Here is a 15979-nt window from a genome sequence, read left to right on the forward strand (position 1 = left end):
GTCCTTATCACACAGGGGAAATCGTCTTTGATATAAAAGGCAATGAAAGTGATTGTTTATAAGAGAAAACCTTTCAGAGTTTATATTACTCATTATGCTGTTATTTTTGTTTTTGATTTTTCAAGACAGGTTTCTCTGTACAGCCCTGGCTTTCCTGGAACTCACTCTGTACACCAGGTCACCCTCAAACTCATAGAAATCCACCTGCCTCTGCTTCTTTTTTTTTTTTTTTGGTTTTTTCGAGACAGGGTTTCTCTGTGGTTTTGGAGCCTGTCCTGGAACTAGCTCTTGTAGACCAGGCTGATCTCGAACTCACAGAGATCCGCCTGCCTCTGCCTCCCGAGTGCTGGGATTAAAGGCGTGCACCACCACCGCCCGGCTCTGCCTCTGCTTCTTGATTAAAGGTGTGCACCACCACCACCCGGTGTGCTGTTATTTTTGAAACAGGCAGATACTGAGGTCATTTTTTTTTTTTTAACCAGTTAAGCATTCTCTATGTTCTGTGCAGGACATATTCATTATCTAGTGGGAGGCTAAACCTTTGAAAGTTTTGAAACTGTTAATGGAATACATTCATGAATATGTTTGCAATGTACAGCATTTGCCTTTTCAAGAATGTGCGTCACTCCAGTTTTCAGTCTTAAGCATTGCATTTTATGAAGAAGGAGGAGAGAGGGCAAAGAAATGTCGTATTCCTTTCTTATTGACTAATCAGATTCTTAGCAGCTGCCTCCTGAACTTTTGTTTTTCACAAGGGAATTACTTTTCTACCCACTAATTGCTTGACCGATTGTAGATATTCTACCCATACTAAAGAGAAGCACACTGGGTCAAAAATCACTTTTCTAATTTAGCTATTTGCTCTAGGGCAATATGAGCCCTAAACTGTAGCCGGGCTTCCATGGAATAGTCTTTATAGTTCTTTATGTAGTCTAGGTTTTTTGTCGCATTGGCATAATCTCCTTTCAGATAATGGAGCATTCCCAGTTCATAGTAGCTATATGGCACCAAATATCGGTCATATTTTAACATTTTCTCCTTCCTAATAACACGAATAAAGTAGTGCTCAGCCTTCAAATGTTTGCCCAGGTGTTTCAGGCAGAGACCTTTCAGCAGATTTAACAAGCTCATGTCATCTGTGCCATACTCCTCATTTGGATTTTCATTCAAAAGGTCTTTTCCTCTGTCAATTATTGAGAGCCAACTTGAAATAAGCTCTATTTTCTTGCTCATGACTCGGAAGCCACTCCAGGCATACATGAATTCCAGGAGAGGCTGGGCTGTAAACCAGCCTGTTGTAGTGCCATAGCGCTGGCTTTTCTCAGCAATGAACTTTTCTATTGGCACAGAGGAGCCTAAAAATTTGATTCTCAGGCTATCCACATGTAAGAAGACAGTGCTCATGCTCTCGTTGTCTGAGTTCACAGAATTAGGAGGAAGCAAGGCCATTATTATAGCCTTGCTGTATGTGTATATTGCCTTAGACCACCTGCTTTGTTGAGACAGTAGATTGGCATAGTTGTATGCCTGCTTCCAGTTCTGCAGAAAAATATGGCACCACATAAGTTCCCAGTAACAGAGGTGATGAACCTGCTTCCATTCATTCTGAGTAATAATGCACTCTTGTAACTTTAACTGCGCAGTTTCAAAATTTCCATTTAGCATACTAAAACGTGCACGAAAAAATTTAAGTACAACACAATTGGGGAATTTCTGCAGGTAGATTAGGAAGAGACTCTCTGTAGCAGAAGTGGAAGCCTTTTCGACACCAACAACTACACGCACGTAATTGTAATAAAAGAGGAGAGTGAAAACACTTAAGATGTTGTTTATGTGAGGTTCAGATGCACTCTCGTGAAGCAGGGCCAGACCGACTTCTCTATCGCCAGAATAGCCGACAATATTGAGAAGCTTAAGTGATCTTGGTGGCACAAGTGAGAACATCAGATTGAACACTCCAAGTCCAAACTTTACCCCTCCATCCAGGTGTCTGTGGGTTTTACTTTGGTTATCCGGCATAAGTTCTAAGACCTGCTGGCAGTCTTTGTATATTTGGTAGCTTGACCCAACGCTGATGCCGCTTTTAAGGAAATTCAGCAAACTGTCATCTTGTATAAATGTTATGGCAGACTTCAAGATCAGACACTCGGCATAACAGACTTCTGCATGCAGTTCCTCCTCTTTGATGGACTTTATTCCTTGTCTACTCACGAGGCGAGATAAAGTCATTATCCTGGGTTTTTTTCGGAAATTGTTGCAGGTTTTCAAAGCCTCCTTTGCAGCATTCATTCCGATCTGAATATCCTGTGGCTCGAAAGTCAGGATGGCCTTGACAATCATAAGCATGCTGTAGATCAGGGCGTGGTATGGGCTGTTTTTTGACCATGGGTGAATAAGATTGATTGCATCGGAGAATCTGTTATTTAGAAACAAGTACAACCCAGTTGTACATTCTTCCAAGGATGACAGGAGATTCATTGTTGTTGCCACAGGGATAATTTCATGGGCATCCTCAAACTTGTCCTCTGTTTCACTTTCTCTTAGACTGAATGTCTTAGTTACTCTGGCCATCCTATCACTTTCCCCTTCTCTTAGACTAAGGGACATATTTAGCATGTTCTCATCATTGTCCTCATTTCTTAGGAACCGTGACATATTTGCTTCCTCGATTAGAGGCAGGAATATCTGAAGTGAACTTGCAGTGATAGTAGCTGCCGCACTCCTGACCAGGGGCTCTTCTTCCACACAAAGCTCAGTCTCAAGTTGCTGTTAAAATGGAGGCAAATGTAAGACTAGCTGTGAGATGCAGCATTAGGGCATTCTCTATCTAAGTCAGACAAGGAGAGGATCACTTTATGTACCCAGAAGATGCATTTCTGAAAAGTTCATCTAGAATCTACTAAAGAAAACTAACCACTAAAAAGTAAACAGCTGGGCGGTGATGCACACGCCATTAATCCCAGCCCTTGGGAGGCAGAGGCAGGCAGACCTATGAGTTTAAGGTCAGCCTGGTCTACAGAGCTAGTTCCAGAATAGCCAGGGTTACACAGAGAAACCCTGTCTCTCAAAACCAAAAACCAAAACCAAACAAGAACAAAGTAAACCCTTAGTAAGCAGTGGAGTTCTTCTGTCCCCAGTTAGCCACTGTACAGGTTCCATAAACTCATGCTTCTGTGTATTCTGCTGTGATGGCTGCAAAATCTCTCATTAGGAGTCAAGACTCTGGTTAGAAAGGATACCTATATATTTCTCTCATTCGGATTAAGGAAGTTGTGTATTGTCTAGCCCAAAGGACAAAGATTATGGGGATGAAAAATCACCCACACTATTTTTAGTACTGTGTGCATACTGTAACTGGCACTAGGTCTTTTGTTTGTTTGCTTGTTTGTTTGTGAGGAGTGTTGAGACAGGGTCTTTCTACTTAGCCCTGTCAGTCATAGAACCCATTAGACCAGGCTGGCCTGAACTCACAGAAATGCACCTATCTCTGCCTCCCAAGCGCTGATTAAAGAAACGCCCCCCTTGGGGCTGGAGAGATGGCTCAGAGGCTAAAAGTACTATGTGCTCCTTCTAAGGTCCTGTGTTCAATTCCCAACAACCACATGGTGGCTCACAACCATCTTCAATGAGATCTGGTGTCTTTTTCTGGCCTGCAAGCATACATGCTAGCAGAACATTGCATGCATAATAAAGAAAGGAAGGGGCCAGGCGGTGGTGGTGCACACCTTTAATCCCAGCACTCAGGAGGCAGAGGCAGGTGGATCTCTGTGAATTCGAGGCCAGCCTGGTCTACAAGAGCTAGTTCCAGGACAGGAACCAAAAGCTACGGAGAAACCCTGTCTCGAAAATTAAAAAAAAAATAAAATAAAAAATAAAGAAAGGAAGGATGAGAAGGAGGGAGGGAGGGAGGGAGGGAGGGAGGGAGGGAAGAAGGAAGGAAGGAAGGAAGGAAGGAAGGAAGGAAGGAAGGAAGGAAGGAAGGAAGGAAGGAAGGAAGGAAGGAGAAAAAAGAAATGGGACCCCATGCCCAGCAAAGAAATGCAGCTTTTAGCAAGGAGGGAAAAAAGGAAAAATGTTGAGGAGTGCCATCTCAGAGGTTTTATTTTAGAGAAATGCTTGTTTTTACAACTTATGTTTCAAGGAATAGCAGATATAATCAATAACTTTTGAAAAGCAAAGAACCACACACAACCCTGGAAGATGTGCTGTTCATGGGAAAGCCATCCAGTGCATTGAGAAAGAACATCTTGGGGGTGGCCATAGCCGTAGGTGGTGCTGAAAAGTTAGTGCAGTGGTAGAGTTCTTGCCTAACACACATGAGGCCCCACGTTCTATACCCAATGCTTGCAAAAGCAAAAGATGGTACTAAGGATAAAACTGAGGATAGTGGCTCCATCGAGGTTACCCAGAGGCACCAAGGTGACAGCCAGATTCAGCCTAAGGACAAAGTTGCCTTTGCCCTGGCTTTAACAAAACTTTCAAATAATATGCCATAGAATCTTATTCTCCACAGTTCAAATTTTGCTTGTTCTGAAACCTTAACCATTCTATTAGCATAACCCTCACAACATTGTTTGGGGACCCACACTTCTCTCACTGTGTTGCTATAATTATTCATATATCTGCTTTTATATCCGACCTCAGAACTTCAAGGTATGATTTGTTTTATTCAGTTTTTTATCTCTGCGCTAGCACACTCCCACAAAGTAGGCATTATTTTTTGTTAATGTGAATGAAGATGTCCACACTAGCCCCGAATTATGTAGTAAAGGGTAACCTTGAACTCCTGACCCTCCTGCCTCTGTCTCCCAAATTCTGGGAATATAGGTGTTTGCCATCCTACCAGGCCCACTCTTTTTTTTTTTTTTTTTTTTTGAGACTGGATTTCACTATTATTATGCAGCCCTAGATGATCTTGAACTTTCAGGCTGCCTCTAAACTCATAGAAATCTGCTTCTGCCTCCTGAATGCTGGGATTTTCCTTAGATTTTTTTTTTTTAGCTAAAATACATTTAAAATTTAAAAATACATTCATTTATTCTCTCTCTCTCTCCCTTCCTCCCTCCCTTCCTTCCTCCCTGTCTCTATCTCCCTCTCTGTCTGTGTATGTGGTGTGTGAACATGCAATGATCCTTCTGTATTTACCTACCATATGCTGGGATATAGACACATGCACCACACTTGGCTATTAATTTATGGTGGAATTCAATCATTTCTAGGGACTACATTAGTATCAAAGGAAAGTCAATGGTGTTAAGCAGTGTTTCTCTAAGTGCAGTCAACAAGCAGTTACAAATGAAGGTTCCAAAGGGGAAAAGGGGCCTTTTTGTTTTGGTTTTTCAAGACAGAGTTCCCTGCGTAGCAGCCTCCACCGCCCGGGTGTGAACTGCCCTATTTTAAACGATACACATTCACTCTTGGACTATCCCTAGCTACATGCTTCTCTTCCTCAAAAATGGTGCAAAATATATTAGTGAATCCTAAATCTAAAATAGTTTGAGCTGGGCAGTGGTGATGACACCTTTAATCCCAGCACTAGGGAGGCAGAGACAGTCGGATCTCTGTGAATTCAAGGCCAGCCTGGTCTACAGAATGAGTTCCAGGACAGGCTCCAAAGCTAGAGAGAAACCCTGGCTTGAAAAACAAAACACCCCAAACAAACAAAAGAGTGAAATTAATGAGGCTTTATGGAATTGCTATTCCTTCGACGAGTATAAAAATCTATATAATTATTGTTTAATGCTTTTCAGAAGAGAAGCAGATAAAACAAAAACCAGGGACTGGGAATGTCGTTCAAGTTAGAAGAGTGTTTCTCAATTAATAAATGGGACCTCCTGAAACTGAAAAGCTTCTGTAAAGCAAAGGACATGGTCAACAAGACAAAACGACAGCCTACAGAATGGGAAAAGATCTTCACTAACCCCACATCAGACAGAGGTCTGATCTCCAAAATATACAAAGAATATTGTATTCAAGAAACTGGCCATCAGAAGAACAAATAATGCAATAAAAAATGGAGTACAGACCTAAACAGAGAATTCTCAACAGAGGAATCTAAAATGGCTGAAAGACACTTAAAGAAATGTTCAACATCCTTAGTCACCAGAGAAATGCAAATCAAAACAACTCTGAGATTCCATCTTATACCTGTAAGAATGGCCAAGATCAAAAACACTGATGACAACTTATGCTGGAGAGGTTGTGGGGGAAAGGGAACACTTCTGCATTGCTGGTGGGAATGCAAGCTGGTACAGCTCCTTTGGATGTCAGTGTGGCGATTTCTCAGAAAATTAGGAAACAACCTTCCTCAAGACCCAGTAATACCACTTTTGGGTATATATCTAAAGGATGCTTAATCATAACACAAAGACATGTGCTCAACTATGTTCATAGCAGCTTTGTTTGTCATAGCCAGAACCTGGAAACAACCTAAATGCCCCTCGACCGAAGAATGAATTAAGGAAAATGTAGCCAGGCAGTGATGGCTCATGCCTTTAATCCCAGCACTTGGGAGTCAGAGGTAGGTGAATCTCTGTGAGTTCACGGCCAACCTGGTCTACAAGAGCTAGTTCCAGGGCAGGCTCCAAAGCTACAGAGAAACCCTGTCTTGAAAAACCAAAAAAAAAAAAGAAAAAAAAAAGAAAAAAAAGAAAAATGTGGTACATTTACACAATGGAGTACTACACAGCAGAAAAAAATAATGACATCTTGAAATTTGCAGGCAAATGGATGGAGCTAGAAAACATCATTTTGAGTGAGGTAACCCAGATACAGAAAGACAAATATATGTACTCACTCATAAGTGCTCATAAGTGATTTTCAAACATAAGGCAAAGAAAACCAGACTACAAATCATAATCTCAGAGAACCTAGACAACAATGAGGACCCTAAGAGAGACTTACATGAATCTACATGGGAAGTAGAAAAAGACAAGATATCCTGAGTGAATTGGGAACATGGGGGCCTTGGGAGAGGGTTGGAGGGGAGGGGAGAGGCAGGAAGGGGAGCAGAGAGAAAAGCAGAGCTCAACAAACATAAATTTAAAAAAAAAGAAGAGTGTTTCTCTAGCATGCGTACGGGCTCTGGGTTCTATATATAGCGAATCTGAGGCCAGCCTGGCTGCAGGAGACACTGTGGCAAGCAAGCAAGCACAAGTTAAGACTGAGGTGGAACAAATAAAATATACTATATAGAGTTTCTATTTTCTCACCATTTTGTTGTGACACGCTGATGTGAAATATTTGAAAATCAACATATCAACATATATATAAATTAGTAGCCTTAAGAGTCTCATGCTTTAGCCGGCGTCTGGTGGTACATTCCTCTAATTTCAGCACCTGGGAGGCAGAGGTAGGTGGATCTCTGAGTCTGAGGCTAGCCTGGCCTACAGAACAAGTTCCAAGACAGCCAGGGCTGTTACACAGTGAAACCCTGTCTCGAAAAACCAAAAAAAAAAAAAAAAAAAAAAAAAAAAACCTCAAAAAAAAAAAATCCTCAGGCTTTTTGACCAAGTAGGTTTCTTTTATCTGTACTCTGCACCTGCATCTATACATACCAAATGAAGACGAAAAAGATAAAAATACACATACCTAAAATTTTCCTTTTATGAATAAAATTTCCAACTCTTGAGTATTTCAAGTACTTATGATGCAAAGTCTGTATTTTTTGGTGGTTGATAAAAAGCACTTAACTGTTTTTAGAGTTAGCTTCTGTCAAACACATTGTGTAAAATTAGAGGCAGATTTAAGCAATATAAAGATAAGAATTTCACAAATTTATATATATTGAGAGGCTGAGAGCTAAGGGTTTTTTTGTTTGTTTGTTTTTGTTTGTTTTTTGTTTTCGAGACAGGGTTTCCCTGCGTAACAGTCCTGGAACTAGCTCTTGTAGACCAGGCTGGCCTAGAACTCACAGGGATTCACCTACCTCAGCCTCCCGAGTGCTGGGATTAAAGGTGCCACCACAGCCCGGCCGAGCTCTAAGTTTTAAATAAAAGCTCAAAGACAACTCCAAAATCCCCAAAAGCACTAGAAAGGAAAAATACTTAGTGCTTCAGATGCAAGGAATTTAAGAATTGTTGGGGGTCAGTATGCTTGCAAACTTATAGTTTCGCCGCAATTTTAACATTACCAGAACCCCTACCCCCTAGCTCTAACCCTTTGTTCAGGATGCAGAACAAACTTGGCGACAAATTAGTGACTGACTTGGTTAAAGGGGACTGCCAGTCGGCGCAAACGGGAGTCCCTGAGGGAAGTCACCCCCTTTGAGGCCTGGGACTCCATAATGATCTTTAGCAGAATGGCGGGGTAAGGGGCGTTTTCACTCTGGTCAGTCTAATTACCTCTGAAGAGACTCAAAGATCACCGAGCAGAAGACTAGGCCAGGTAACCCAAACCGAAAGGTGGCGACAGCGACATCAGCAGTTAAACATTACAGACTTCCACAGAACGGTCTAATGCACCTGTACTACGGTCATTAACGCTGTCAGTTCCTAGGTTAAAATGAAGAGGTAGAAGGGTTGGGAAAAGGTAAGGAGGGCGGGTGGGGTAAGGAAAGGGGAAGGGGAGGGGAGGGAGGAGGATGCCGCCCCGGAGGCCGCGGGTTTATGGGCAAGATCTTGACGTTCCCATGGAAACGTATCCCTCCGCCCGCGACTCGAGTCTGCTGCTGATTCCCCCTCCGCCCCGCCTCTAGGCTGTTTCCACCCAGCTCCTTTGTGCCGCGCAGAACGTTGACACGGCGCATGCGCCGGAGGAAAAAAAAAATCCCCGCCCGCCGCGTATATAAGCGCGAATCCGGCCTCTTCCTTGTAGCGCCGCCGGGAGTGTCGACGAGGAGAGCCGTGCTGCTGCGTCCGTGCTACTCGAGCTGCGGGCACTGCGAGCGAGAGCCGAGTACGCGGACCGGCCATCATGTCACGCTACGGGCGGTATGGAGGAGGTGAGCGGCTGGTGCCCAGGGGAGGACGCTGCTGGTCGCGGCCCGAGCGGAGCGAGGCCGTGGGGTCGGCGCGGCAGTTGGAGACGGTTATTCCGCGTGCGTAATGGCGGCTTAGGCGCACGCCGTCCGAAGCCGGAGGCCGCGGGGGCGGGGTGTGGGAGGGCGAGCGGGGCCGGAGGGCCCGTGTGCGCCGTGGGCTTCGGCACCGGGGCGTTTCGGCCTCCGGCCGGGCCGAAAGCCGGTAGGACGGTCGCCGCTGCGGTGTCCCCCTTCTCCGCACTGCCGCCCGCCTCCGCTCCCCCACCCCCCGCCCTCGGCCGCCGCGGCTGCCATTTTGAGCACATTGACGACCGTGGTGGCGCATTTCCTCAGCGCTTTCCCGCCACTGGAGCGGGGAGATCCGGGGCTGAATTGGAGACGGGGCGAAGGCGGCAGCTGCGAGCTGCGCGTCGCCCCAGCAACTGGTTGAATTGAGGAAGGAGCGTGAGGGGAAAGAGCGATCGTTGCGAGCGGGGACGGCTTTTTTTGTTCTTTTTCTTTTCTTATTTTTTTTTTTTTTTAGCCGTTTGGAGCTTCGGCCGCGGGGGCGGGGATTTGGGTGAGCCTGCGCCTGCTGTGGACGACGGGAACCGGTGCGGCCCTGCCCCGTGTAGACCTCTGGCTGGGCCGGGCCGCAGGAGCCCGCGCGCTCTAGCTCGCCCGGGGCTGCCGGGACCTAGGAGGGGCGGGGCCCAGCCACCCCACGCCTTACCTCCACCACGCTCCCTGGCAGAGATTTTCAAAGGTTTCCAATCTATAAGGACGCCAGAATTTGTTCCCGAGTCGGGCTTTATTATTTCACGGGGTTAAGGCTACAATTTAGGCATTGATGGAGAGCCCCCCAAAAAGGAGTGAGGGGCATGGTGGCGCACGCCTTTTAGTCCCAGCTGCACTTGAGCGATGTATAGATAAATATTTGGAGTGTGGCTCTGTTGTAGATCACTGACTGGCTCAGTCTCCTTGAGCATTCCAAAACAAAACATGCCGTTGCACAGCTTAAGAGGATGGTCTGTTGTAAAGGAAGGAATTCCAGCTTAAGGTACACTTGGAATAACGTTTGCTTTATTTGCATTTTAAACAGAAACCAAGGTGTATGTTGGCAACCTGGGAACTGGTGCTGGTAAAGGCGAGTTAGAAAGAGCATTCAGTTACTATGGGCCCTTAAGAACAGTGTGGATTGCCAGAAATCCTCCAGGATTTGCCTTTGTGGAATTTGAAGATCCTAGAGATGCGGAAGATGCAGTTCGAGGATTGGATGGGAAGTAAGTGGGTTGTTATAATATTTTCTTTAAAATATTCCTGTGGGCTAGATCGTAAGTAATCTTGGTGCTAATCATAGATTTCTCTGGTCTGGAGACCTGCACCTGCGGTGGGGGCTTGGAGACTTGTGCTGTTCCGTAGCATGGCATCCTCCTGCATCAGCCACTCTAGTACTGCCGTTACATGCACCTGATAATTTTTTAAAAGATTTATTTATTTAATGTGCACGTGTGTCTTGCTTATATATACTCTGAGGATGTTGGATCCCAGAACCGGAACTACAGACAGTTGTGGGCTGCCATGTGGGTGCTGGGAATTGAACCCAGTCCTTTGGAAGAGCAGCTAGTGCTCTTAACTGCTGAGCCATCTCCAGCCCCTGATAATTTTAAGATTAAAGATGAAAAGTGGAATTGGAAGAACTTTGTAAACAAAGACAAAGCTTGTAGGGAGAATGAGTGGTTGGTTGATAGAGTTCTTTTAAACTTAGAAGTCACCTGGATATTTTAACTTTAGTGCTTTCTTACTGTTTTGTAGGGTGATTTGTGGTTCTCGAGTGAGGGTTGAATTATCAACAGGCATGCCTCGGAGATCTCGTTTTGATAGGCCACCTGCAAGACGTCCCTTTGATCCTAATGATAGATGCTATGAGTGTGGTGAAAAGGGACATTATGCTTATGATTGTCATCGCTATAGCCGTCGAAGAAGAAGCAGGTATTTAATTAATAAAGGAATGGTTGGTATTCTAGTTAATCAAAGTAATTCTTTTATTAGCAAGGCAGAAACTAGTGTTTTTCTATAAACTTGAATGTTAATTGTACAGGTGTATTTTACAGTTTTTTTTTGTTTAATTAAAATGTTAATATATTAATAATCAACCTGGTCAAAACCTTTCAGGTTTCTTCGTTTGAGTCAGTCGCCTTGATTCAGAATGTCACGAGCCTTATGATATCATGCTGAGGCGCCTTGCAAATCCGACAATTAAGATCCTCCTAGACCTTGAGGTGATCAGCATAAGAGGCCAGATCCCCTCGAGCCATCTACACCTAGCTTCACCTTATTCTTTAAAGGGCAGAAAATTTGAGTCGGTGATCGCCGTAACAGTAAATTTGGCTTACAATTGGGGCCCCCTCCGCTTTAGAAAGAGGAACACCAGATTGACCACATTCCCAACTAGAAAAATCTTCTTGCGTCAATCAAGCCTCACCTGGCTCTTTTGGCTGTCAGTTTGATCGTCGTTAGATTGAAGAAAACATCTAGATGCAGCGATCGGCTATAGATACTTCTAGATCGTCTAGATCTACTAGACCTACTACTAGACCATGGGCCAAAGAGGGTCGACCTGCAAACTTGCAAGGTTTATTTTAAATACGCATTATGGTGTTTTATATTTTGTAATTCTAAGTTGTAATTCAGCTTTTAACAAATCTTTTTTTAGGTAGTAAAAAAAAAAAAAAAAAACCTTATAGGCCCAGAGTTTTTCCAAATGAGATACTAAATTTTAAATAGTTTGAGATTTGATTTCAGCAGAGGTACACAAACACTAAAACCAGAGTTATCATCTAATATTTTATATTTTTCTAACTTGAAAAATAGGTCACGGTCTAGATCACATTCCCGTTCCAGGGGAAGGCGATACTCTCGCTCACGCAGCAGGAGTCGGGGAAGGAGGTGAGAAATCTTGAAAAATTCAAGGGTTTGTTTTGGGTTTTTGAGAGACAGGGTTTCTCTGTAAGAGCTCTGGCTATCCTGGAACTCTGTAGACCAGGCTGGTTTCGAACTCTTTGCCTCCTGAGTGCTGGGATTAAATAAATTTAAGTTTTAAGAAGTAGGGGGAGAAAAGAGATGGACTTAGAACTTCTTTTAATTTTTAGGTCAAGATCAGCATCTCCTCGAAGATCAAGGTCTGTGTCTCTTCGTAGATCAAGATCAGCTTCACTCAGAAGATCTAGGTCTGGTTCTATAAAAGGATCGAGGTATTTCCAGTATGTAACACATTTTTCCTGCTTACTTGTAGATGGATTGTCACATCTTAGTGACACAGTGAAGATCTTAAGTGAGATGCTTCAGAATATTGGAGGTGTAGAGGTTTTTATTGAGTGTGGTGATGTACACCTGTAGTCCTAGAACTTAGACTGAGACCAGGATACTTGGGCCTGGGAATTGGAGGACAGAAGGGGAGCTAGTGAGGTTTACACGACCTCAGAACAGTGAATAATCTGGATGGGCATGATGCTAGTTGGCTGAAGAAAATGGCTACAGAGCTTGCCATCAGGCCTGTTAACATGACTTTGATTCTAGAACTCACATAAAGGGAGGAGAGAACCAATTCCCACAAGTTGCTCTCTAAGTTCTGGAAGGTTATGGCATTCACTTACTCAAAACATACACTCTCAGTAAATGAAATGTAAGACTTAAAACAGTTTGGGAATGAGTGCATTTGAGACCCTGGAAGATAGACAGGCTCTGTCTGCCTCTTGAGTGCTGGGATTAAAGGTGTAGACCGCCATACAGCTGAATAGGGGAAAACCTTACATTGGGATGCAAATTTCATAAAAATTTTGCATTACAGATGAAAAAGCAGTTCTATATAAAAGCCACTGGCCTTTACTATTGTTGAATACACAAAACCTTTAGATATGGTAATTCTTTTTTTTTTTTTTTTTTTTTTTTCGAGACAGGGTTTCTCTGTGGTTTTGGAGCCTGTCCTAGAACTAGCTCTTGTAGACCAGGCTGGTCTCGAACTCACAGAGATCCACCTGCCTCTGCCTCCCAAGTGCTGGGATTAAAGGCGTGCGCCACCAGCACCCGGCTTAGATATGGTAATTCTTGAGTTAACAATTTGAGAAAATTATTGTACCATTTCTAGATCAGTTTATAATATTTCAAGGTTTTTAAAAGATATATAGTCAGCCTAAATTGGTTTAGCAAATTAAGGTCCTTCAACCATGATAGCAAGAATAAAAAGTCAAATCATAGCAATTTTCTCAGATGGAACCCCCAGTTAACTTGGTTATTAGTGTTTCAAAATCGATTATTATGCCTGTACCAGAAAGGAGTAGTGACCAATTGTGTATGACAAGTGGGAATTTGAAATAGTGGGTTTTGTTGTATTTGAAATTTCCCTGTTTGATCATTTGTACTACATTGGATCAATGTATGTAAGTCAAAAGTCATGCAGCCAGTTGTCTTAGCTCTTCTGTCCTGTCTCTTCTACCTGGAAGGGTGCTCAGTTATAAAGGAATTCTTGTGTGATTGTGTCCCTTTTTCTTTTTATTAAGATCCCGTTCAAGGTCGAGATCAAGATCCAGGTCTATTTCACGGCCAAGAAGCAGGTAGGATATAAAAAATCTGATTTTTAGTGTTCTTAATTATATAGCACCAATATCCAAAGAGTTCAAAGTCTTGTAAATTATTGAAACTTGGGTATTAGCCCAAAACTTGAATGTTAGGTAGAAATAACTACCTTATTGGTAGCCCAAATGAGAACTTTATTTATACATGGCCTATTACTTGGCTGATTCATGGAGAAGTTAATGTTATGTGACTTAACATTACTTTGGGAGATTAAGAGGCCTTAAGTTATAGGTGCATAGAGAAACATTCTGAGAAATGTACTTTATACAGAATGTAAAAGATGAACTGTAATAATGTTGCAGTTCAATTTTATGTTGGTATAGGCCATTTTAAGATTCCTTTTTAAGGAAATGTGATAGGCACTGAAATTTTAGCTGCAATGACATTTTAATTGTAAGATAGTTTGGGGGTTTGTTTTGTAGTAGGGCTGTAAGGAAGAGAGAGATTCGTGCCTTTTCTTACTAGAATTTTTCGTATTTTGACAGCCGATCAAAATCCAGATCTCCGTCACCTAAAAGAAGGTAAGCAAAATAAAATATTTTGTGCCAAATCTTGTCAAAGTTATGGCCTCTTGGGAGAACTTAATTAAGTTCCTACTTAGTGGTCTTTGAACTCTTTGGAGAATTGGTGCTGTATAGATTGGGTTTTAAAAACATTTTTAAATGATGACTTTATTCTGTATTAGTTATAACTTCAGTTGGAAATAACCATTAAGTGTTGGAGAAATTTAAGGTGCTTTTAGTCTTTTGTCCAGGTTGTCAGAATGTTATACTTAAGAAACATGTTTTTTCCTCCTGTGTGTAGAATAGTTAAAATGTCCACATAAAAACATAAATCTTAAATAGTTGCTCTCCATTCCTGTCCAATAACCCTTAATGATCCACCCCTAAAACTTCAAATAGTTGTCTTATTGTTTAATGTAACCTTACAATTTTGACTGGTTCTTAAATGCTTAATACTGGGGCTGGAGAGATGGCCCAGTGGTTAAGACCACCTGCAGTTCTTTCCAGAAGATCTAGTACAGTTCCTAACACCCATATCAGAAGTCTGATACCTCTGACCTTTCCAGGCATTTGTATTCAGTGCACACAACCCACACAGGTAATTAAGAATCTTTAAGAGCTGGGCGGTGGTGGCGCACGCCTTTAATCCCAGCACTCGGGAGGCAGAGGCAGGCGGATCTCTGTGAGTTCGAGACCAGCCTGGTCTACAAGAGCTAGTTCCAGGACAGGCTCCAAAACCACAGAGAAACCCTGTCTCGAAAAACCAAAAAAAAAAAAAAAAAAAAAAAAAAAGAATTAATACCAGGGGCTGGAGAAATGGCTCAGAGGTTAAGAGCACCTCCTGCTCTTATCCAGAGGTCTTCAGTTCAATTCCCAGTAACTATATGGTGGCTCACAGCCATCTGTAATGAGATTTGGTGCCCTCTTCTGGCATGCAGAAGAACATCATACATAATTAATAAATATTAAATAGTAAAAAAAAAATGCTAAAAAAGAGTTAATGCCAAGTGAGGTAATAGAGGGATATATAAATTTATGTTAGACCTTTGGCCATAGAAATTTGATCCCTATAAATGTATTGAAATACTGAATTACTCTGACTTGTGCATAAGAAGAGGAAGTTTTATTACACTAATTGGTTCCATGCTTAATGTTTTTCTTTCAGTCGTTCCCCATCAGGAAGTCCACGAAGAAGTGCAAGTCCTGAAAGAATGGACTGAAGTTCTCAAGTTCACCCTTTAGGGGAAAGTTATTTTGTTTACATTATTATAAGGGATTTGTTATGTCTGTAAAATGTAACCTAGGAAGGATCATCAACCATCTAATCAAAATGGATCTGGGTTAATGCTCTGTAAAATTCATAGCAGTTAAGTAATTGTTTTTGTTGAATGTATTAACATCTTTTGGTCTGAAGATGTGGGTTTTTATTTGGCACATTTAAATAAAATGTTTCTAACTAGATTTTTGATTCGTGTTCAATATTAATACTTTTCAATTTGGTAACATCAGGTGTCAAGACAATTGTTAATTGGACTATATCGGCCTGTGAGGTTAAATGGTGTTGGAGTATTAAAAACATCATTCACTAACTGTTCTATACATAACACTGTCCAGGATTTTAAAGAACTTGGAAAATTCCATTTTACCCTTGTACCTTTGGGTTAAATGATCTGTCCTGTTAATAACATGAATGCATCATGGCAGATCCCTAACTGAGAATTGGTGTTAACTAGAAGTCAAGCTAACAGTCTCAAATTTTCAAGCTAGAGGGACCACTGATTTAGCCTATAAATGGGTGCATGACAGTGTAAATGTCATATTAAGAAGTAGGAAGAAAATGATTTCTAGAGGCTGAGATTTTAGTAGCTGTGTGGTTTTTTTC

General features: G+C 42.4%; 2 protein-coding genes across 5 annotated transcripts; one reads left to right on the forward strand and one right to left on the reverse strand.

Moving 5' to 3' along the window:
- Window positions 1-791: 791 nt before the first annotated feature.
- Window positions 792-8560, reverse strand: LOC130882262 (tetratricopeptide repeat protein 39B-like). Its single transcript, XM_057782172.1, has 2 exons — window positions 8343-8560; window positions 792-2766 (listed from the first exon to the last, which is right to left on the reverse strand). The coding sequence occupies exon 2, from the start codon at window positions 2653-2655 to the stop codon at window positions 838-840; it is 1818 nt and encodes a 605-aa protein (XP_057638155.1). The 5' UTR covers window positions 2656-2766; window positions 8343-8560; the 3' UTR covers window positions 792-837.
- Window positions 8561-8824: 264 nt separating this feature from the next.
- Window positions 8825-15558, forward strand: Srsf7 (serine and arginine rich splicing factor 7). 4 transcript variants are annotated; one of them, XM_057776671.1, is made up of 8 exons: window positions 8825-8941; window positions 10062-10242; window positions 10775-10951; window positions 11834-11908; window positions 12112-12222; window positions 13519-13572; window positions 14080-14115; window positions 15263-15558. In XM_057776671.1, the coding sequence occupies exons 1-8, from the start codon at window positions 8914-8916 to the stop codon at window positions 15315-15317; spliced, it is 717 nt and encodes a 238-aa protein (XP_057632654.1). In that variant the 5' UTR covers window positions 8825-8913; the 3' UTR covers window positions 15318-15558. The 4 variants fall into 4 exon arrangements, with proteins under 4 accessions (XP_057632654.1, XP_057632662.1, XP_057632668.1 ...); XM_057776679.1 differs by having other exon boundaries at window positions 12112-12213; XM_057776685.1 differs by lacking the exon at window positions 14080-14115.
- Window positions 15559-15979: the final 421 nt, after the last annotated feature.

The sequence above is a fragment of the Chionomys nivalis genome, chromosome 1 (assembly GCF_950005125.1).
Source record: "Chionomys nivalis chromosome 1, mChiNiv1.1, whole genome shotgun sequence".
Lineage (NCBI taxonomy): Eukaryota > Metazoa > Chordata > Mammalia > Rodentia > Cricetidae > Chionomys > Chionomys nivalis.